This window comes from Hakea prostrata, chromosome 1, assembly GCF_041222555.1.
Source record: "Hakea prostrata isolate BN-2017 chromosome 1, UWA_Hpros_2, whole genome shotgun sequence".
Classification (NCBI taxonomy): domain Eukaryota; kingdom Viridiplantae; phylum Streptophyta; class Magnoliopsida; order Proteales; family Proteaceae; genus Hakea; species Hakea prostrata.
The window spans coordinates 30,310,182-30,331,491 of record NC_142600.1 but is presented as its reverse complement, the minus strand read 5'-3'; the positions used below and the strand labels follow the sequence as shown (position 1 = coordinate 30,331,491).

The 21,310-nt window shown below is 39.5% G+C and overlaps 1 protein-coding gene across 1 annotated transcript; it reads right to left on the bottom strand.

The window, feature by feature from the left end:
* Positions 1 to 6,959: 6,959 nt before the first annotated feature.
* CAX11 (cation exchanger 11) lies at positions 6,960 to 19,262 on the bottom strand. Its single transcript, XM_089138714.1, is given in 3 exon segments — positions 6,960 to 8,369; positions 18,181 to 18,228; positions 18,231 to 19,262. Coding segments are annotated over 3 exon segments (1,680 nt in total). The 5' UTR covers positions 19,098 to 19,262; the 3' UTR covers positions 6,960 to 7,604.
* Between the last annotated feature and the right edge of the window lie 2,048 nt (positions 19,263 to 21,310).

Here is a 21,310-nt window from a genome sequence, read left to right as displayed (position 1 = left end):
TAATTGATAACTCTTAACTCTTACAAATTCAATTTCATTGGGTGAAAATTGTGAGGTTGGTCTACACATGATAGAAAATCTAAATTCTTTATTTTTTGAGGGTGGAGGGTGGTTTGGTTCAAGCTAATGCCATCACTTATCGTTCCATCTACTTGGAGTCTTCATCCTCTATCTTTTGTAGTTTTGTGTGTGAGAAACTAGGATTTGGAGTTGAGGAAAAAATAAATTTCAATATTGATTTTTAATTTAGTCCAAACTGAATCCAAACCATTAGGCCAAACCGTTAGTCAACCCGAACCCAAACCGCATCAAACCGAAACCACACCGAAACCGTTATCTTTTAAATGGGCTGGTTTGGGCTGCGGGTTTTTCAGCCCGAACCCGTTAGGCCCGGCCTAAAACCGCTCCAAACCGCACCATTGACACCCCTATATTGTCATAATGGTTTTGGTATCCTCCATTACCTCTTGAATAACCTTGATTTGAATAATTTGGTCCTTTTGTTCTTTGGTTATTCTATGGTCCATTCTTTTGATTCCCATTCTGCCCTTTCCTTTAGGAATAGTAATTTCCTCTTCCAATTTTTCCTCTATTGGTTTGAGGTTGAGTCTTGTTCCCACTTTGAATGTTTCCTTAAACATTTGTGGGTTTTGGTGAGGGATTCTTGCTAAGATGTTTCTTTTTCAAATCTAACTTCCTTCCCCTTTCTAGGAATGGAGGTTTCAACATTGAATCCGAGTCTTTCTTTATATTGTGGACTCTTTTGGAGGGTTCCTTAGAAAATTATCTAGGTTCTTTTGCCCATTTGTTAATGTCACAAGGGCATTGTTAGGTCAATATTTTCCTTTTCTATTTTCTTAATGTAATCTCGTAGGTCATTTAGGGTGTCATTAAGAGAGGACACTTCACCTTTCAAGACATTGTTTTTCTTTTCAAGTTTCTTGCTTAAATTATATGAGTTTTGAAAGCCACTAACTAAGTCTTCCTCATCTATGTGATCTATTTCATTTTCATCATGAATGGAATCAAAACTATCATATATAAAGTTTACATCATGGTCTTGAGCTTCATCCGATTTATCCATCAAGGCTAAGTTGATATTTTCTTCATCGGATTCATCATTTTCTTCCTCATCATCACTTATAGATTCTTTCGAATGACACAGAGAAGAGGGGTGGTAATCTTCAACAAGTTCTTCTAGTGCCTGCACTTCAAAATCACTCGGAATGAACCACACAATAACAAGGGATAAAGAAAAGCAAATAATGGTGGAAGATAGTGCCCTTGTAGTTATTCATGATGTCCAGGATAACTTTTCTAAGAAATGTCATGATAAATCATCCAATGGAACTAACACACACTCGGGCAGTGGCGACATTCCAAGTAGCTTGGATCATGTGGCTCTCTTAAATGATCCGACAGCCCTCTCGTTCCTTGATCAAATCAAAGGGAAAGGAGTATTGCACCCATCCAAGCAACAAATCTTCAACATCCAATCAGTACAAATCTTCAATGGTAGCAAAACCAAAGTGATGGGGAAAGCTCCCAACTCGAGCAGAATTGTCGATGGGAGGTGTAAGTATGGGGGGTGGTGATGAGGAAACTACTAAGGGGTTGGATGAGGGTCGATTTCATGGTTGTAAACACCAGCGCAAGGAGCTCACTGAGGAGCCTCTGTCTCCTCTTGAATCTTTCGTGTGTCCCTCAAATCTCTATTGTTAACTTCATCGGACCTAATTGCTCTCTTTGCGGTTCTCTGGGAAGAAATGAAAGGCTCGATACATTTCCATCTTTGGGTATCTAGAGAACGATCCCTTTGTAATACCAACATCTACTACCCCTCAGGTCTTTCCTTTTCACCATTGCGGTGATTTCTTCGATAGTTGCATTGTTTATTTCATTACTCTTTGGGCAGTGATATATTGTTTATGCAGAAAATATGTTCATCATTTCTCTACTTAGTTTAACTTGAGTTCATGTTTCTTTGCTAATTTTTCTTTACCCACTTTATCACTTTAATTTTAGGCTATTCTACTTGTGTCTTTTGCTCTTCTGGCTTGTTGCCTTTGGATTCTATTGTTTTTATCAGAGGCATGTTGCCCTCTGTTGTTTATTTTCAATTGCAAACTTTATTTCTCTGTTACTTTAATTATTGCAAATTTTATTTTTTTTACTCTCTTGCCTTCTGCCTTTTGGGCCTTTTGCCCTATTATTTGGTTTACTCTATGACTAACACTAACATTTTTCCCTTATCTATCCACTGCCCTTGTTCATTACAATATTTTTAACAATGAAAATTTGCTTGTGGAATATTAGAGGTATCAATGGTAAATTCAAACTCCTATGCCTTAAGAAAACTCTAGAAAAACACAAGCTTGATCTCTTGTTTCTTTGTGAAACCAAGTGTGCCAACCATCAAAATCTGAAGGACTAATAAAAGCATGTTTTTAAAAAGTTCTCTTCTATGAGTTGTTACAATAGTGAGGGCTCTAAAGGCCTCATGGGAGGCATCTGGGTCCTCTTAATTGATTCTATCCACTCTTCCCTCCTTCATATTGATCCCCATTTCATTGCAATTTCTCTCAATACACCAACTCCTTGGATTGTAATTTTCCTGTATGCCCCACCCAATTACTTAGATAGAAAAAGTTTTTTGGGAACAACTTTCCACTTTCTTATCTTTTGTTGATAAACCCTTCATCCTTATTAGTGATTTCAATGAAGTAATCTTTGCAGAAGGAAAAATTGGAGAACATTTTAAACCATCACCCGCTCTCTTAAGTTTCCAAAACATGTGTGTTGATTTCTCCCTTTCTAAACTTGCTGCTCATGGCTCATACTTTACCTGGACTAATAGCAAAGACCACCCCACCTTATCAAGGAAAAAATTGACTTTGTTTTTGCCACACCCTATTGGACAGCCTTATTCCCCTCCTCTAAAGTCACCAAACTCCCTACTAGTTGCTTATATCACAATCCTCTGTTGTCCACTATTGCACCCTCACACACTGGACACAAACTTTTCCACACTTACCAAATTGATTGGCATCTTCACCCAACTTTCACCATTGACATCACGCTTGCTTGGAAAGAATCCAGAAGTGAAAACTTGGGATGTAAACTAGCCAACCTTTCAAGATACCTCTCTTTTTGGAATAGGTCTACCTTTGGCAATGTCTCTAACCTTTTTGATCAGTTAACAACTGTTCTTGATTTACTGGAAGCTGGTCCTATCCCTAATTGGAATTCAATTCATGAGAAGCGAAGCATCCTGTCTTGGGCCCTGTAGGATGAGGAATATTTTTTGTTCCAAAAGTCTAGATCTAAGTATATCTTTGAAGGAGATAGAAACACTCAGTTTTATCATTTGACTACCAAGATCAATTATCACAAAAAAAAGAATTGATTTCGTTGAACACAATGGTCAAAGACTTATAAAACCTCAAGATATTGCCTCAACCTTTGTTGATTTCATGCAAAACCTTTTCTTGTCCTCTAACCCCTTGGACTCATCTTTTATTGAAAACCTATTCCCCCCCCCCCCCCCCACCCACCCTTTGTTGATCTTTCTTCTCTTGATAACCTCACAACCATTCCCTCACTAGAAGAAATAAAAAAAAGGTGGTTTTCTCATTGGGACCTTACAAAGCACCTAAGGCTAATGGTTTCAACGTTTTTTTTTTTTTTCCAACAAAATTGGGACATGATTCACCTAGATCTGTTGAATTTTGTCTCTTCCTTCTTTTCTTCTGCTACTCTACATTGGGGTAAAACTACATCTTACTGGCCTTTATTCCCAAGAAAGACAATGCAACCTTTGTATTTGATTACAGACCTATTAGTCTGTGCAATGTGTCTTACCAAATCCTTGCAAAAATTCTCGCTCTGAGACTTAAACCAATCCTTCCCATCATTATTTCCCCCCTTCAAGGAGCCTTCATCCCCACTCGGCAAATGACAAAAAATATTTTCTTGGCTCATGAAATTTTTCACTCTATGAGCAAAACTAGGGGTAAACTTGGCTATGTGGCTCTCAAATTGGATATGCCAAAAGCCTATGACACGGTGGAATGAAGCATCATAAATGTCCTATTCTTGTTCTTAGGCTTTAATCAACAATGGTGCAAGCTTATTAGTGAACTCATGAGTACTATATCTTGTTCTATCAAACTGAATGGATGCCCATACAATTGGTTCAGTGTTACTAGGGGACTGAAACAAGGCTGCCCTCTTAGCCCCTACCTTTTCCTGCTGATCATGGAAATCCCTTCTAGACTTCTCAATGAATATAGATCCATGAACATGTTCAAAGGAATTAAAATTGCTAGGGTAGCACCGGAAATCTCACATTTGTTTTTTGTTGATGATAGCCGAGCTAACAAAGAGGATATACTAACCATCAAAGCTTCCATTGAACTATTCTCGGATTTAAGAGGGCAACAAATCAATTATGAGAAGAGCAAAGTGTTCTTTAGCCACAATGTGAATAACCAATTGAAGTTGCAAATCCTCTCAACTCTGGGTATACCTGAGATGAAGAAAGATGCAATGTATCTTGGGACCACAATTTTTCAAGGCAGGGCAAGAAAAAAAAAAAATCTTAGCTTCCTTTTAAATAAAATCAAGACTCGCTTTGCCAATTGGAAAGCTTCAAACCTTTCTTTTGTTGGACGAGAAGTTCTTATTAAATCTATTCTTCAGCCCATGTCCCTTTTTCAAATGTAGTGCTTCAAATTCCCTCTCACCTTGTGCAAACAAATTGATTCTCTTTGCCAAAATTTTAGGCTTGGAAATCCGGTCAAAAAGAAGATGGCCCTCATTTCCTACGATAAGTGTCGTAGACCAAAACATCAAGGTGGTCTAGGGTTTCGGAAAATAGAGGATATCAACATAGCTCTCCTACTCAAATAATGCTAGAGGCTAATTAGCAACCTGAATTCTCTGTGGGGTTGATGCGTCCAAGATTTGCTCAGCCGTTAGATCTTCGATGGATGACCCGCAAAGACAATCGTCAGATGTGGCCCGACCGCTGGGGTCGGGAGTCCACCTCCGAAGGCTAAGTCAACGTGACTTAATCACAAAGGCCCCGCTGTGTATAAGCAAGTATATAACCGAATGATGGTCGTTCGTCCTCTCCAGTGGTTGTGCCTTATATAGTGTTTATCGTCGAATCTCCTTCGTTGGATTTACTCGAGCCTTCTTCGGGTGGCCGTTCAATCGTGTTTCTTCGATCGATTGTGCGGGGCGTTATCGAGAAACCGTCCTTTGCTCCCGCGTGTTGCTAACCGTCCGCTGCGTTCGTCCCTCCGGTTTCACGGGTTCGGGAGTTACCGGTAGATACTTCTTTGCAGTTTATCTTTTAAACCCGGCCCGCCGGTGCGTCGGTTTGTTTCTTCCGCCGGGGTCAAGGGTTGAACCAAGGGCAGACCCGGTCCGATTGTGATTTCTCCCATATTAGGGGTAAAACCCGATAGCCAAATACTTCCCACATTGCAGTATTTTTAACCCCAAAGTGAGAAAAAAGGAGGATCTTGGCCCTGGAGAAGCTTATGTAGTATTATCCCAAGTTTGGAAAGTATGGTAAGAAAACAAGTAGGTAATGGTAAGAATACCTCTTTCTGGTTTGACCCCTAGTTGCCCAATACAAAAAGTGTTATCAAAGAACATCCCAACACTGAGATTTGGGCCCTAGACACTACGGTGGCAAAGATGGTAATCAACATTCAAACCAACAGGGAGTATCTTTCCAAGTTTAACCTCTCAAATTCCTTGTGTCATCACTTAGTACTTAACAATTCTAATGATATCTGGGTGTCTCTTCTTTCAACAAATGGCGAGTTCTCTGCCACATTGGTGGGGCTGATAAAAAACAAATACCCCACAACTTAACAACACTTTCACACCTTGGTGGAATTTTTTTTGAAACTACCACTCCATTCGAAATTTAAACATTTCTTTTGGCATCTCGTGAATGTAGGGTTATGAGTTAAATCTATTTTATCTCAATGGATGGAGGTGCACAATATTTGTGAACTGTGCAGAGATAAGGCAGAGATTCTCTGGCATGTATTCATATCATGCAAATGGACAAAGAGAATTTTGGCGGCGGAACCACTAGGACTCAGAACATATTTTTTTTCCCAAGAGTCAATCTTGGATCTGTGCAACACCTTTCTCTTTAACTTTGGTCTTGATGGACAAACAACCCAATGGTTTTTTTTTTATGTATTTGTCATTAGATGTTATTTTATTTGAGGGAAAGGAACTTTGGGTGATGTTCACCAAACATTAACCCAACCCACACTTGGTGTTAATTAATATCAATAAATGGCATAAGGAACTTAACAAAACACCTAAGAAAATTCATACCTTCAATCCACCTCATGCATTACCAAAAGTATGTTTCCATAAATTTCGACATTACTTAACCACAAACCACTCACCCTTACTATTATGTGCAAGGGATTATAACAAAATCATAAATAGTACATGTTGGAGTGTGGGGCTAATAGAAGATGAAAATGTTGAGTTTATTCTTACAGGTACACTAGATTATGGCAAGACCACAAAAACAATGCTAATGACAATCTTGGTAAGAGTTCACCAATGCACAAAGAAGAACCAACATCCCCAGGCAGCTTGGCGCATAGAACCGGAACCTACAATCCAATTAACAACATCATATTGGCCACTTCATTTAATTCTAACACTAGTGGATCTCAAGACTAAATTAACATCCATCACCTTTGTAATATTGAATCCCCAACTCTCCTTAGTATCTTTACCAAGGTTTTAAGTATCGGTATCGAATATCGTATCGGTCAAATGATTTTAAGAGACGTATTGTCCTATATCGAGTATTGTATCACTCTAGCTAATGCATTTTAGTGTAATTCAATGGAGAGATGCATCAAGATGTATCATATCTGTTAAGTCAAATATGGATATGTATCGGCAGGTATCGTATAGTATTGTAGGATACTTTAAACTTTGATCTTTACTAATTTTGCTTTAGAAGCAACCTATAACTATGGACCTAGTAGGACTCTTAACTGTAAGTAACTATTCTACTAGTTATGTAGACATGGACATCCGATGTATTTGTTCCGATAGCTATTAATATCTATTTTCTTTTTCCTATCAACCAAAAGAAAAACCCTACGTAACTCATCTGCACAGACTTGCTTGGACGCTTCATTCATTCTTCCTTTAAAACAATAAGGTCAAATACTAACTTTCAGTATAGTTGAGAACCAAAAAATGTTTTTATAATACATATTATAAAGAATCAAAACTTTTCTTCTTCACTATCAGTCAAAAAAATTTCTAAGAAATGGTTGGCAGAGTATCACCACTAACCCAGAGGGAAGCCACTGAAATTCCATGATCTGCAGAGAGTTCCCCTTCAATTGGACACCTACTTGTCTTAGATATGTATTTACATATCTTCAGTTCACGGATGCAACAGTAACTTTTAGCTCTCTAACCAACATCTATAGCTTTAGTTTCTTGAGGATGTAGGTTTATAGCAACTCAAACTCAATTGTATGCATCAGCATTTCTAGCTTCACTGTACTGGTCACTGTAAAATGGCTTCATCTAATTCATCCTGTAACTTTAGCAATTATCAAGCTAACAAAAATGAAAAGACAGTAGAGTCCAACAAGAAAGAATCCCCAGAACCTTGGCACTCGGAACCTGAAGAACGTGACCACCAACAGAGATCCCATTAGGCTCAGCAGCAAAAACACAAAAGCGATCACAATACTCAAGTGGAACTGGAGCTCATATGCTGTTGGATAGATATTCATTGTTTGCATCACCAGTGCGGTACCCAATCCAACAAGCATGTTAAACATGGGCCCTGCAAAGCACCCAGCCATTGCCATCGCAGGTTGGCCTGCCTTCGCAACCGCCACATCTGCAACGAGGTCTCCCACTGAATTTCCCCAAGCAAGTACTGTAAGTCCAAGAAGTGTTGGAGGCAATTCAAGAATGATTCCCACTGCTGCCAGACAATCAAGAAGTTGCCCTGCTACAGTGGATATCCAAAACACGCTCATCACAAAAGATATTATAACCACTGGCAGCTGCTCAGCTTTTGGGGGTTCCTTTTCCACTGCATAATGCAGTACTGCAAGAGAAGAGCTAGAGAAGAGTACAACAGACCAGAGAGGCAAATGAGTGTTTGGCAGGAGGAATGCAATTTTATGGTCAAGTGGGATGAATGAACTGCAAGTATATAAGATGGCTAATGGACAGAGAGCAATGTTCGCTGAAATGTAGAACCGACTCCATTCTGAAGGTTCTGTCTGTGGGATTGTGAGTTTAAGAAGAACTGAGACTGGAATTTCCCACACACTTGATATCTGCATAAGGATCAAAACAACCGGTAAGGCCATCATTACCAGGTCAGGCATAATAAATAGCAAAGACACTGCAACACAGTAGCACAATTAGGTGTCAATAACATAATCCTAAGCCTATTGTTTCTTCCAGCAAATATTGATAACTAGCATTCCAACATCAGATCATAATTAGTAATAAGCACTGTGTTTAGCAAAACAAAGTAATTTCAGCCCACATACAGAGGAACTGATTGGAAACAAATACCCTCATGGTTTGATGCCCAGAACCCAAGCATGTCCATGCAGTTCATTTTCAGGGAGAGTCCAGAGGAAGTGATTTTTTTTGCCATGTGTTGGTTGAGTTCTACTAGGAGTTCAAACTCTAATGGAGCTTTTTGTTCATGTAATTTTATATTTCTTGTTACCCAAGTAAGGGTATTTATGTAGTAGTGTTCTTCCACTTTATTATAAATAGAGGGTTTGAGATCACACTGATCTATTCAAGCCATTCTACCATAATCTTCTTTCTCAACACCATGTCCTATCGTTCAGTTTCAGCTCAACATCTGTAACTATAATTGCTGTAGTAATGAGCTGCCTCCCTGTGATTAGCAATATATCATAGTTCGAGGTCTCGCCAGATCTCGGCCGAGATTGCATTTTTCTGAGACCTCGAGATGAGATATCATGCAAAACAAGGTCTTGGTTCAGCCCACAAATAATATATATCTTATCTCGGTCAAGATTGAGTTGAAATCGAGCTCAACAGTAATTCTTCCCCCTTTGCTGGTTTTGTTGTTTAGGCCAGATTTTTCAATGGAAAGTTGGTCGGAACTCTACCTAGACTGCATCAAAACAAGCTTTTTTTAGCTCATCTACAACAAAGATCTACCTATTTTGAAGCAAAGTGGGTGTTTCTACCAAACTTTTTTTTTAACTGCTGGTGGTGGTGGGAGGTGGTGCTAGTGGAGCAAGAGCTTGAGAAGCTGCTTGGTCATTGATTTTAATCTTGTACTCTCATAGTGTAACTTCAAATATACCTCAATCGTAATGCCAAATTGTGAACAACTAAACATGTTTGATGTATTTTGACTTAAAACCCTTGTGTTTTCATTTCTACCCAGCAATGGTTGTGTATTTCATGATTTATAAGTCTCCATGTTCATTCCTTCAACATATAAGCTTCAAAGTTAGGGTTGAGTTGGAACTCACATATACGCTATGTAAAGCCACCACTATGTTTAGAAGGCCTAAAACATGGTGCACACCAAATTCCAGCCCAATCTGAGCCCTAATACCCACCGGAGTTGGGTTGAGTTGACCAAGTATTTTATGCTAGATTTTGGCTGAAATCTCGCGCAATCTCAGTTTTTCGAGGGACCAAGATCTCAAACCATGAAAATAATTCCAAGTCCATGAGTGCAAAAGAGCTTGTGCTTGGTGGTTTGTCAATACTCTATAGCATCAGGAAGACCAATAGTGTTCTAAGCGGATTCTCAAACAAAATCTTGAAGAGGTCAAACATAGGGGTGGCAACCCATCACATGATTGACTTCACTCCACACAAAAATGCCCATGTAATCTGAAACCTACCCCATTCTTCATCAAATGCAAGCATTAAACAGTCTGTTTTCCATCCGAGCGATCAATTCTTATCCTAATAGATGTACCCAAGGATTGACACGAATAGATAATGTATATTGTGATCTCTGACAATAAGTATTTAGGCATTTGCATTCAATACTTACCACCATTACAGCTTTACATAAGAGACACAAAATTTACTGTTAGACTAGAATGGAAAGGCCTAACCCAATCCCTAACCTATCAGGTAACTTAAACAAACTAGAAAACTGAAATAGAGTCCAAACAGAGTTCTAATCCAGCACCCTAAACACTAAGAAGAAATCATTTAAATGAACATTGGTTGAACCAATTCAACTTATTAAAAAATAATAATAATAATACCACTAAGTATGAAGCTAAAACCCCTTATCCCATATCAAGCTACAAACCCATAGTTTAGGCGCATAAAAGTAGCCTACCATATTCACTTTGAAAACCTATGTGGGGACTACAAGCTCCCTCGTGTACATCCCTCATGACTTTCTTAGCTTCCTTGGCATCAACACACTTCAAAAGGAAATGATTCTATGGCTTCTGCCGCATTGACGAAGAATTGCATGGCTAATCTCTGGATGGTTCTTCGGTCTGTGGCCGTGGCGTCAGGAGGAAAGGTTCTCTCTTCAAGGTACATCTTGATGTCTTGAAACCATGGCTTACCTTTCCACTTCTCCTTCTTCAATTGCCAAATGGTATGCAGGATCCTCTATCACTTCGAACAAAGACCCAACATAAATAAAACTTGGGACTTATTCCCAAGTAAAGAATCAGTTTTGTGATAATCTGCATCATAAACAACAACAACAACAACAATAAGCCTTGTCCCAACTAAATGGGGTAGACTACATGGATACTTGCCTTCCAATCAGTTTTGTTTGAGGCCATGCTAGATACAAGATCTAAGTTATGCAAATCCTTTCTCACCACTTCTCTTAGGATTATCTTAGGTCTACCCCTAGTTCTTCTAGTTCCTTCAAACTGGATTATATCACTTCTCTGTACAAGGGCATTTATAAGTTTTCATTGAACATGGTCATGCCACCTCAAACGACTTTCCCAAAGCTAATGATTTATGGGAACAACTCCCAGACCAACTCTAATATGATCATTCATTATCGTATCCTTCTTAGTTTTGCCACTCATCCATCTTAGCATCATACTTTCACATAAAGCGCATAACATGGAGACATCTATCGTTATACCCCCTAGATTAAGTGAAACAAGGATGAAGCTAGTTAAGAGTTTTTAGTTGTTGAAATTTTGGAAACCAAGTCTATCCCCATCTGTCATTAATTCTTCTTTCTTTCTTCATTTATCTATTGTTTACGGGTACTTCTTGCAGGCCTAGCTCCCATAGTTTCCTTTTCCTCAAATACATCCTTAACCACAACTTTGGAATTCTATATCAACCTTTCCCCATTTGTCACTGGTCATTATGAACTTGTATAGCCTATGATTGCAGCAATAAATTCCTTCAAACTTCTGTTGCAGTAATGATACATGTGTATCAATGGCATCAAATTCTTCATCTCATCTAAAGGAGGAAGAAGTCTGCGATAGGGTCTCTGAGTTAGGTTACAACGTACAAATAAGAAAATGAAAAAGAACAGCAGTAAGAAAGTAATTTCCTAATCCAACTCTCCAACTAAATAGAATTCAAATGACATAATCAGTCAATTCAAGTTGTATCCTATCTAAGAAAAGAAAGCAAATTGATGTGAACCCAATTTTAAGGTTAGGGTTTCTTGGAAGAATTCCCTAAAATTTAGGGTCTCACCAAAATCCACCAGCAACTAATCTCCAAAGTCAATGGGATGGACCTAAGGTACCAAGGATGCTCCTAAAATTATTATGGGAAGGTTTGGGTAAGATTTGGTATAACAAAACTAAATCGGTTGTAGAATTTGGTTAACAGAGAAATGTGGGATGGGTTTATTAGAACAAACACCACAAAATAGCGAATCGTAAAAGAAACAAAAAAGAAAACACATAGAGATTTAACGTGGTTTACACACCGATGTGGTATGCTACGTCCACAGTGAAGAAGAAGTGTTTTTCCACTATGTAGAAGAAGAACAGAAGGAATTATCACAACCAATCGCCAAGAACGGTGTTACAAGAACTCTCACCCAAAACCCTAATTGAAAATCTCAAATCTCAAAATAATGTGGTAGGGCGAACATAAGATACATATATATAGACTCCAATCGGGTAAACGGGTCAACCTATCGGCCTAAGCCCTTCGCTTCCATTACAGATCCCCGCAAACGGGTCATTCGGGTCACCCACCAAAATATGTCGGTGCGGGTCCATCTTCCAAATCGGGTACAAGAATTCGGGTCAAAACATAACATATGGGGTTAGGGTTTCAAAATAGCATAGGAAGATGAAGGGAAACCTAAACTCAACAAAAAGTGCCCAAGGAAGTATGCGACTGGATCGGAGAGATTTAGATATGATTTTGGGGTGGTTCTAGGTTTAATATCTGAGGGAGGGAAAGATCTTGGGCAATCTTGAACTCTCTTTCATATTCTTTCTTTTCTTTTCTTATTTCTTTCTTTTCTTTCCTTCTCTCTTTTTCTTTCTTGTTTAAGATCTGCCGCAAGTCAGAACAAGGGGAAGGGAGCGTTGCGAGAAGAAATGAGAAGGGTAGAGGAGAGGTGGAGGAGGGGCAGGGAAGGATCGCAGGGGTAGTGGGAGGGTTTTAAGGGCTGTTGGGGGTTGGCAGAGTAGCTGCCAGGGGTGCAACAGAAAGGGTGGGAGGAGGGATTCAGGTGCACGGGCAGGGGAAGGGGACTGGGGTAGGAGTGATGGGTCTAGGAGGGTGTGGAAGGAGGTGGGGGTCTGCTCTACTTATGTGGGGATAGTTGTGATTGTTGATGGCTGCTGGAAATTGGAAGAAGAAGGCTGCAAGTCTTGTTGGAGATGCTGATCTTTGAAGAAGACTCTCAATTCTGACTAAAATGTGGCCCCCTCAACAAAGCCATGAACCTTAACAAATTCGTTTTCAAATAATCAGACTTCCAAAAAAAAAAAAAACAATGACAGACTAGGCTTATTTATAGCCTACTAAAGACTCCAACCTAAGTGGGATTCCTTTATAGGTTAGAATAGGATCTCCCTTACAATTAATCTCAGCAAATCCAAATAAAGACTTAAAACATCTAACATAATCTCCTTGAAAACAGATTCCTCCTAAGACTCTTAAGACTCTAACAATAAGAAAAGGAACTCTTCTCGTAAATAAAGACTTGTAAGAGTCCATCTTTAAAGCAGACTCCTAAGGACTCAAGAATTCATCTTTAAATTAAACAAGACTTCTGACTAATCAAGACTCTTTGAAAACTAAGAAATGAAGTTTCTGAAAATTAATTCCAGCATGTAATTTGGGCTAGAAAGGACCAAACTATCCCTCTGGGAGAATTCGACCAGCCCAATGCTCCACCTTAGAGTAGCCTTGGGGCCCACTCTACGGTTTTGGCCAGGGGGTGAACCCTTGTTCACATCACAACAACTAAAATAGAATTCAAATGACATAATCAGTCAATTCAAGTTGTATTCTATCTTAGAATATAAAAATAGCATCCCAGTACACGAGGGTTTCCCCTACTGCAGGGTCTAGAAGGGGAATGTGTAATTAGCCTTACTCATATCACAGAGACATTGTTTGCATATTTTAAACCCACAATCTAATGTGTGCAATAGTGTAACTTAAATGTTGTCTGAAGGCCCGTCCACCATCTAGGCATATACAAATATAAAAATAACTAACTATTTCCAACCTTATCATGATCAAACACTATGTTGGACTGATTCTGATTAAGTTTGGGTTTCCAAAATCCAGACTCAGTCATGTTGGTCCAACCAGTCAATTGCTATTACATCAACTCCCCACGGTAAAGAACCAAATTCCATTTAGTTAGGAAAAGGACCAAGGAGGGCATCTGAATCAACATGCTACAGAAGGAACGATCTGGCTATTTTCTGAGCTTTATGTTTTGGAAGGTCTTTAGTATGAAGAAAAACCATGGCTCTGTTGCCATGCTTGAAAAAGTAGGCATTCACAGTTCACACACACCTACAATCATGGCTCAGAGTATCTTTCTGAATCCATAGATACCAACTGATACTTATCTTTTTGAAGTGCTGAAACCATATGATATTGATCCAATACCTAAAAAATCGCTATTCATACATGCAAGAATCTTCACCAATTATATATTATCTCAAGAGAATTTGCATCTTTTGATATGATACATATCTTAATATCACTCTTCTGATATGATACCTTATGTCGATGCTTTGAACATTGCCTAAAATGTAATACCTTTTTATCGAACAGCCACACTCAACCAAGAACATCACACATATTCAACAGGAGGATGTCATGTTGTATTGTATCCACAAATCCATAACCAGACTAGGAGAGAAAATACCTATTAGCAACCTTGAGATTAGTGTTATACATCATGCAATTTTGAGGGTGGTTGGTTGTGGCTGTCTGCAATCTCAGCTAAGGAACATAGTCTTCGAGAATAATAGTACAAGTGTACAACTACCTCCACTAATACGTGACTACATAATTGATCACCACATCTTAAGTCTGGAAGATACTGTTATGGTCCCAACCCTTGTCCTCATCCTCATTCTCAATGACTGAAAGTGATCAAAACAAGACGAAAAACAGGCATGGATATCACTGTTAGTTGTCACTGACTTAACCCTGCTCATGCTCTTAGTTTCAAAATTACCTATCTCAAAACCCAGGTGCTATTCTATAATGCACAAAAGAATCCTTAATAATGTAAGTCAGCAAAAAATGTTGGGACACTGATTACTAATATAACTGTATCCTTTGCATGTAAAACACTAAATGGCAGCTCTTTTGCATAACAGGATGTCTATCAGAACAATGTCAAGGTGGAGAATATGGTAGATTAGGTCATGATGACACCATAATAAATCACTAACCTGTGGATTGCTAAATGACCTTTTCTTAAGGAATTGTCACCCCCAGTGGAAAAAGTCTGTAAAAATCCACTGAATGTATGGCCATGACACAGATTCATCACGAAATTGAACTTCTTTTCTTAGGAATCAGTCTAGGGTTGGTTATACATGTGGTGTGCCTCTCCCCTTTGGTTCCATTGGTTTTCTGTGTAATAGATCACTTTTATGAGCTTAAACTACGGTTAATTAGGCTGTATGAATAGATTTGACTGGTTTGAACTAGTGGTTCAATTTAAGCTAATTCACAATATTCTGTTTCTGGATAAAGATTGCACTGTTTTGAGTTGAACTTGGATCTGTTTTGGTAAAGTTCAGTGTCCTAATCAGTTTAAGTTACCTAAGAGGTTAAGGATTGGGTTGGGTGTTTCCTTTCCCCTCACAAGGACCTCAGTTTTCCCTCCTTTGATTTTGAAGAGACCCTTGTAGGTGACCCAATTTAGTTGAGATAAGGCGAAGATATACAAGGTTGTGATAGGGTAAGCATTGAAAAATGACAGAATTTAGCATTTTGTAAACTGCTACCAGTGGAGACAAGGATACCATTGTTGTGTGATCATCTTCTTCTTACCTCATGGGATTTCTTCGAGTTGCTGAAATTTCCTGCAAGTTCAAGAAGATTCTCCATTAATCAAACGGCCTCCAACGTATTTCTGCCATTTCAGCAAGCAAGACACCTGCCCAAAGTTCTTCTAACCTCTCATCTGGCCCGACTCTCCCCTTTGTTTGTTTCCTGCCTCCCGCGCGCCCCTCATCAAACTTCCCCAAATCAGGCTCAAATAACCATCTCCATCCCATGACCTTCGATAAAATGTTGGTCCGATTCTGTCCAGAAAAAACCCTGAAGTTCCTATTCCACCTCTAACCATCTACTTCTATAACTCCAGAACTATTCTAATCAAGCTATCAGAGTTGTACCAAACTTTGACAACATCATTACCTAGCCATAAGTTTACATGATGCAGTTTTATATTTTGGTAGATCAACTAGAAACCAAAATTCAGGATCTGGGAAGAATTGGTAAGTTACAAAGTTGGGTCAAGTCAAGAAATGGTTTCAGGTCAAAAATGAGCATAAAGTTTGATACAACCTATATTTTTAACCTACATTCTTCTCTTGTACTTAATTGTAATTTCAATTTTGAAATCCTATTAGTGTCATAGAAGGTTCCCCCACCCATGATATTTTAAAGCGTATTCAAATTCTCTCTAATTGAGGGGTGCCATTCTCTCCAGTCTCCAGTATCTATTTTGTCCTCTTTCTCTCCTCTTCAATTTGCACTATTGTTCGTCCTTTCTTACAAGTGCAGGGACTGATTTGAAGTTCTAATACTGTCACAAGTTCGAGCTCTCACATCCTAGTTGCTGACAATGGTTACCAGACATTAACTTTAACTTTCCAACCAGATCAGTCCTGCAATGAGCCAATATCCTAGTTGCTGACAATGACTACTAGACATTAACTTCAACATTCCAACCAAATCGGTCCTGCAATGAGCCGAATCTGGTTTCGAATTAATGCTTTTTTAAGTGATATTTCCTTCTTGTTAGCATCTGAATTCATTACTTGAGATAGGGGGTCCATTTTTTTTTGTGGAATTGGATTTACTAGCCATAGGATCAACCAAGCCAACACACAGTCACTTAAAGCTGATGGTCTCCTTTGAGGGTTTTAAAGCAAAAGAAGCATATTGCTTATTCATAAAAAAAAACAATAAAACAAGATTCAAAGTAAAAGGAGAAGACTTGAATGGCATTTCATGATAGGCAATATTTGAATCTTTGATAGACAAGCATGGAAGCAGAAGAGAACTTGGAGAGGTACTATAGAGGAGGATCAAGACAGTGTTGTAGAATGCGAACTTTTAGTGTCAAGACTGGTAACACAACTGAAGACCGTCAATTTGCAGGAGAAGAAAGGATGGGTAAATTAAAAGTGTGGAATCCATGTGAAGTGGGGTGAGGAGACAGAAAATTAAAGTGAGGGAAAATAAAACATGTGGACTCCACAATCCTAGTTTAGGTTTTTCACACAATTCCACTCAAAATGGTGGGATTTTTTTAGGCATGAAGTGGGAAAAGGTGGGTACCAGCAGACAGGCTGCTTAATTTAAGAAGCTTGTCTAGTCATTCTCCCAACCCATTACCAAACAAACTCAACTTTTAGAATTTCATTGGAATAGTACATTTTTTCCACACATTTTTGTCCAGCCCATTTCAGTCCATCAAACAAACAGTCTCTTTGTAATCCTTTCTAGCAAGAATACATGCACTGCACATTCGTAGGTCGCAAAGCTCTAGGTAATAGTCGGCAAATCTTTCACTGGCATCTGATAATGATTACAGATGGCTTCCATCCTCTGATCTAAGGTATCTTAGTTCAGTAAGTGTTGTATCATTCAAGCACAATGAGTGGGGAAAATCTATGCTACTGTAGAAAGTACAGGTCCTAACTTTGTCAGGCACTAAACAGGGATCCATCGTCCATCCACAGGGTGTTGGGGCATTGCAGAATAAGATTGTCAGCTCCCTGGATGCCACTTAAATTATGAATATTCTGCACCATCCTATCAAAATACAGGTTGCAAATAGTTTAGAAGTTTCAATGCGCACTCATTGGTCTTGTGTAATTGTGGTTTATTAAAAAGTACAATATCAAAAGTGAAAAGGAGAACGTCTCTTGTCCTCCAGAGTAGTGAAACTATCATGAAGACATAGTCATGTGCATTACCTCCAAAAAAAATATGCAATATCAAAGAGTATCCTACATCCAACATCTGATCAGACTAAAACTTCAAAAAGTGTAGAATAAGCTTCCATTAAGATCACCAATATGATGACTCTACAATCAATGATCAGATGTCACAATCAAACTATAAAATTACCATTTAAACATTACAAATCCAAGCTCTTTCAGCAGAAATTCTGGGGAAAGAAAAAGGTAAGCCATACATATGAATTATCCAACGAATTCAGCATTTCCATATTTGACGGAGTTCGACAAAACATTACATATCATTATTCGCAAAGCAACAAAAAATAGCAGAAGAGAGCACACAATGATGGAATTCCCAATTTCCAGGAAGGCGGATTCCACAAGAACATTATGACAACATTATAGTGTTAAAAATCAATATAACATTAGACTTGATTCACCATATACGACAGTAGGATGACAAACCCAGCTTTGATCTAAAACATACCTTCCCAAGAGTGGCACAACATCCGAATTCCGTTTTTCGTTCCTCCACATAATTCCCAAATCTTCGCCGCTCTCGCAATCCATCACCTTCGAATTTGGACCCTTCCGAAGCTCACCAAACGCCGTCGCAGGCTCATCATCCTTCCCCTTTGCTTTCACTTGCATATCCATCCAAAACACAAAAGCAACAAAAAACACATAAAACCCAACGAACCCAATTGCCTGCCAAAGGAATATCTCTGCACTGAGATATACATAAAACAAGGACAGCGCCGCAATCAAATAAAAGAAGACGTCCCTCACGAAGGACGCCGGATCGACGGAGAAAGGTGCAGCGTAAATCGCTACAAAACCAACAACCAAAGCCGATACAAAAGTGCCAGCCGACAGAATAGCGCCGAGACCGGTCCTCGGATGACCACCGCGCACCGCAGCTACGGATGCGAACACATCCGGAGCGCCATTACCTAGGGCAAGGAGGGTGACAGCGCCCATACTAGGTGAAAGATTGAGATGGGTGGCTAGCTTTGTAACGACGACGGAGAATCGATCTTGCGCCGTCTTGACCAGGGTATAGAACTGCAACAGGAGGATAAGGCAGAGTGACGGAATTGAGAGTAGAAAATTTTGGCGGAAGAAGCAGAAATGGAGAGAAGCGTAGTTGAAGAGGCCATTGGAGTCACCAGAACAGTGTGAAGCGGAGAAGGAGCAGCGCTGCTGAGATGGGATTTGAAGGATGGACGAGCAAGGAAGTGGGAGCGAAGTGTTGTGGAGGAGAATCCTCCGGGAATGATTCGACGTCGAGAAGGGATGATTGGGTTTTGGTTGGGAGGAAGGAGAGAAGTAGAGGAAGAAGAAGAGCGAGGAGAGGAGCACTAGTGAGGTAGCCAAGGTTTTGATAGAGGACGAGAAGGCCATGCCATTCCAACGGACGAACCTATGTTGAGTTGAGTTGGCTGCGTGGGAGTGTGTCAGTGACTACTTGGGGCCGGGGGAGACTGTATCTCGAAGAGTTCCTGCCTTCCTAGTCCCCCCAGCTTTGCTGCCGCTGTGAGATCAGAGATTCAAAAGGTGAGAGAGAGAGTCTGGGGAAGGCAAAGTTTTTTTGTTTTTTTTGGAGAAAAGGAGACTTTATATTAATAGAATAAATAGAATAAAAACACAGGATTAGGTTCTAAAGAACTTACAACCCTGTCGCTCTTCTACAACATATTGAGAGAGCTGAGCAGGCAAAGAGAGAGAATCCAACAAAATTTCTTGGTCCGACGTTGCCAATCCGGCTAAAAAATCCGCGCACCTATTAGTCTCCCTAACACCATGCACCAAAATATACTCTTGAAACAAATATCTCAAGTGAAGAATATTCTCAACAATGTGTAGTATCCCCCAATGTGGGCAATAAGTACCCAGTAAAGGGGAAGACAAAGTTTTGACTCTCGGTGCCAGAGCTTATCTAGCCCGAGTCCAGATCCTTTTCACTCGGGCACTCCGTCTCCCCATCCCATTGTCCCCACTGCCCAATGGTTGGGCGACGTGACCTGCCCGTGTACCACGGGAAGCTCAACCCAGAGAGTGCCAAAGTGGGGTAGGGGATCAATATCATGTCCATTCCTTACGAGGAAATGGACCTGATAAATGTCCGTGGGGGACGGGAGCCAAGCGGGTGGAAAGGATTTGGTTATCTCCTGCCATCCGTCCTCCTCTTGCCACTATGACCATCTTCTTTCGGACTCATCAAAAGGTTGAGGTATGTTTACAAGTCACATCATTTTTTTTTAATTTAATTACAATTTTTTGATGTGACTTATAAATAAATTTCAACCATTTGATGTGAAGTTGTGACACATATCATACATTTACAAGGAAATAGACTGGATAAATTTCCATCTTCTTTCCCACTCTTACTCGTTGTAGACTTACCATCTCCCATTCTATTATCATGACCATCTTGCTCTACATGTACCATTCAATGCATGTAAAAATGCCCAACTCAATTTCTCTTTCTTTTAATTATGGATCTCATACATTTAGAAAGAAAATTCACCTATAAACACTAACAAGATGAACTTCCTCTCTTGAATCTTCCAAATAGTACTTTTTTTTTTTTGGTTGCCAACCCCGGTTTCCAAGGCTTTGCTCTGACTAATCCGGTGTTCGACCCGGTCGCACACCTGTTGTGGTGGGTGAGTCTTCCAGCGGGAATTTTTTGCAAATTGTACTTCTTTCCCAAACTCTTTAATAATTTCCCTCGAACTTTAAAATCATTGTAAAAAGTATTACTTAATATTTGCATTGCTCTTAGGGGTGATCCATTTGGTAAGATATGATCACCTAAGGAATTGTGAGAACCCCTAAATTCAATTATGCATACCCATGGGGCCACTCACATTGGTGCTCTTATCAACATTTGATGGGAATTGAAATTGAATAGGATTCTTTTAATCTCAATATGACTTAGCATAATATGAACTAACGAGAATAATTGGACCAAGGGCCTGGACATCTTCATTAAAAAAAGCAAAAGATGGGGAAGGGGTGGGGGGTGGGGTTGAGACCTATTATTTGCTCCCTACTAGGCTATCATCAATATTGCATTTAGGTGGATGTTGATGACGACCATTCCCATGACGTGCACTATAATCACAATCTTTAATGTATTTTTTCTTCATTTCCAGAGAAAAGAAAACATTACCAACGGGGATTGGTCCAAGTGGTAAGCATCTTGGTCCGCTTAAGCAAGGTTCTGATATTGAAACCTTGTGGATGCAAAAAATCCCCACTGGAAAACTCACCCACCACAACCCGGGTCGAACACCAGATTAGTCAAGGCAAAACCTTGGAAACCGGGGTTGGCAACCAAAAAAAAATAAAAAACATTTATTAAATTAAAATAAATCAATACATGATTTGCATTTTGTGGTACTTCCTACCATCAGCATCATCTCAAATAACGTAAGATAATGTGGACGATAGGTCAACTGTAAATTGTACTTCCCGAGGAGCTTGCGTGAACCCCCGTAAGAAAATCAGCGCAAAGTCAATCTCTCACAAACCATACACAAATTCTTTAGCTCCCTAATCTCAGCTACTAAGTCACCAGCTCTCAAAGGAATAGAGTAATAGTTTACCAA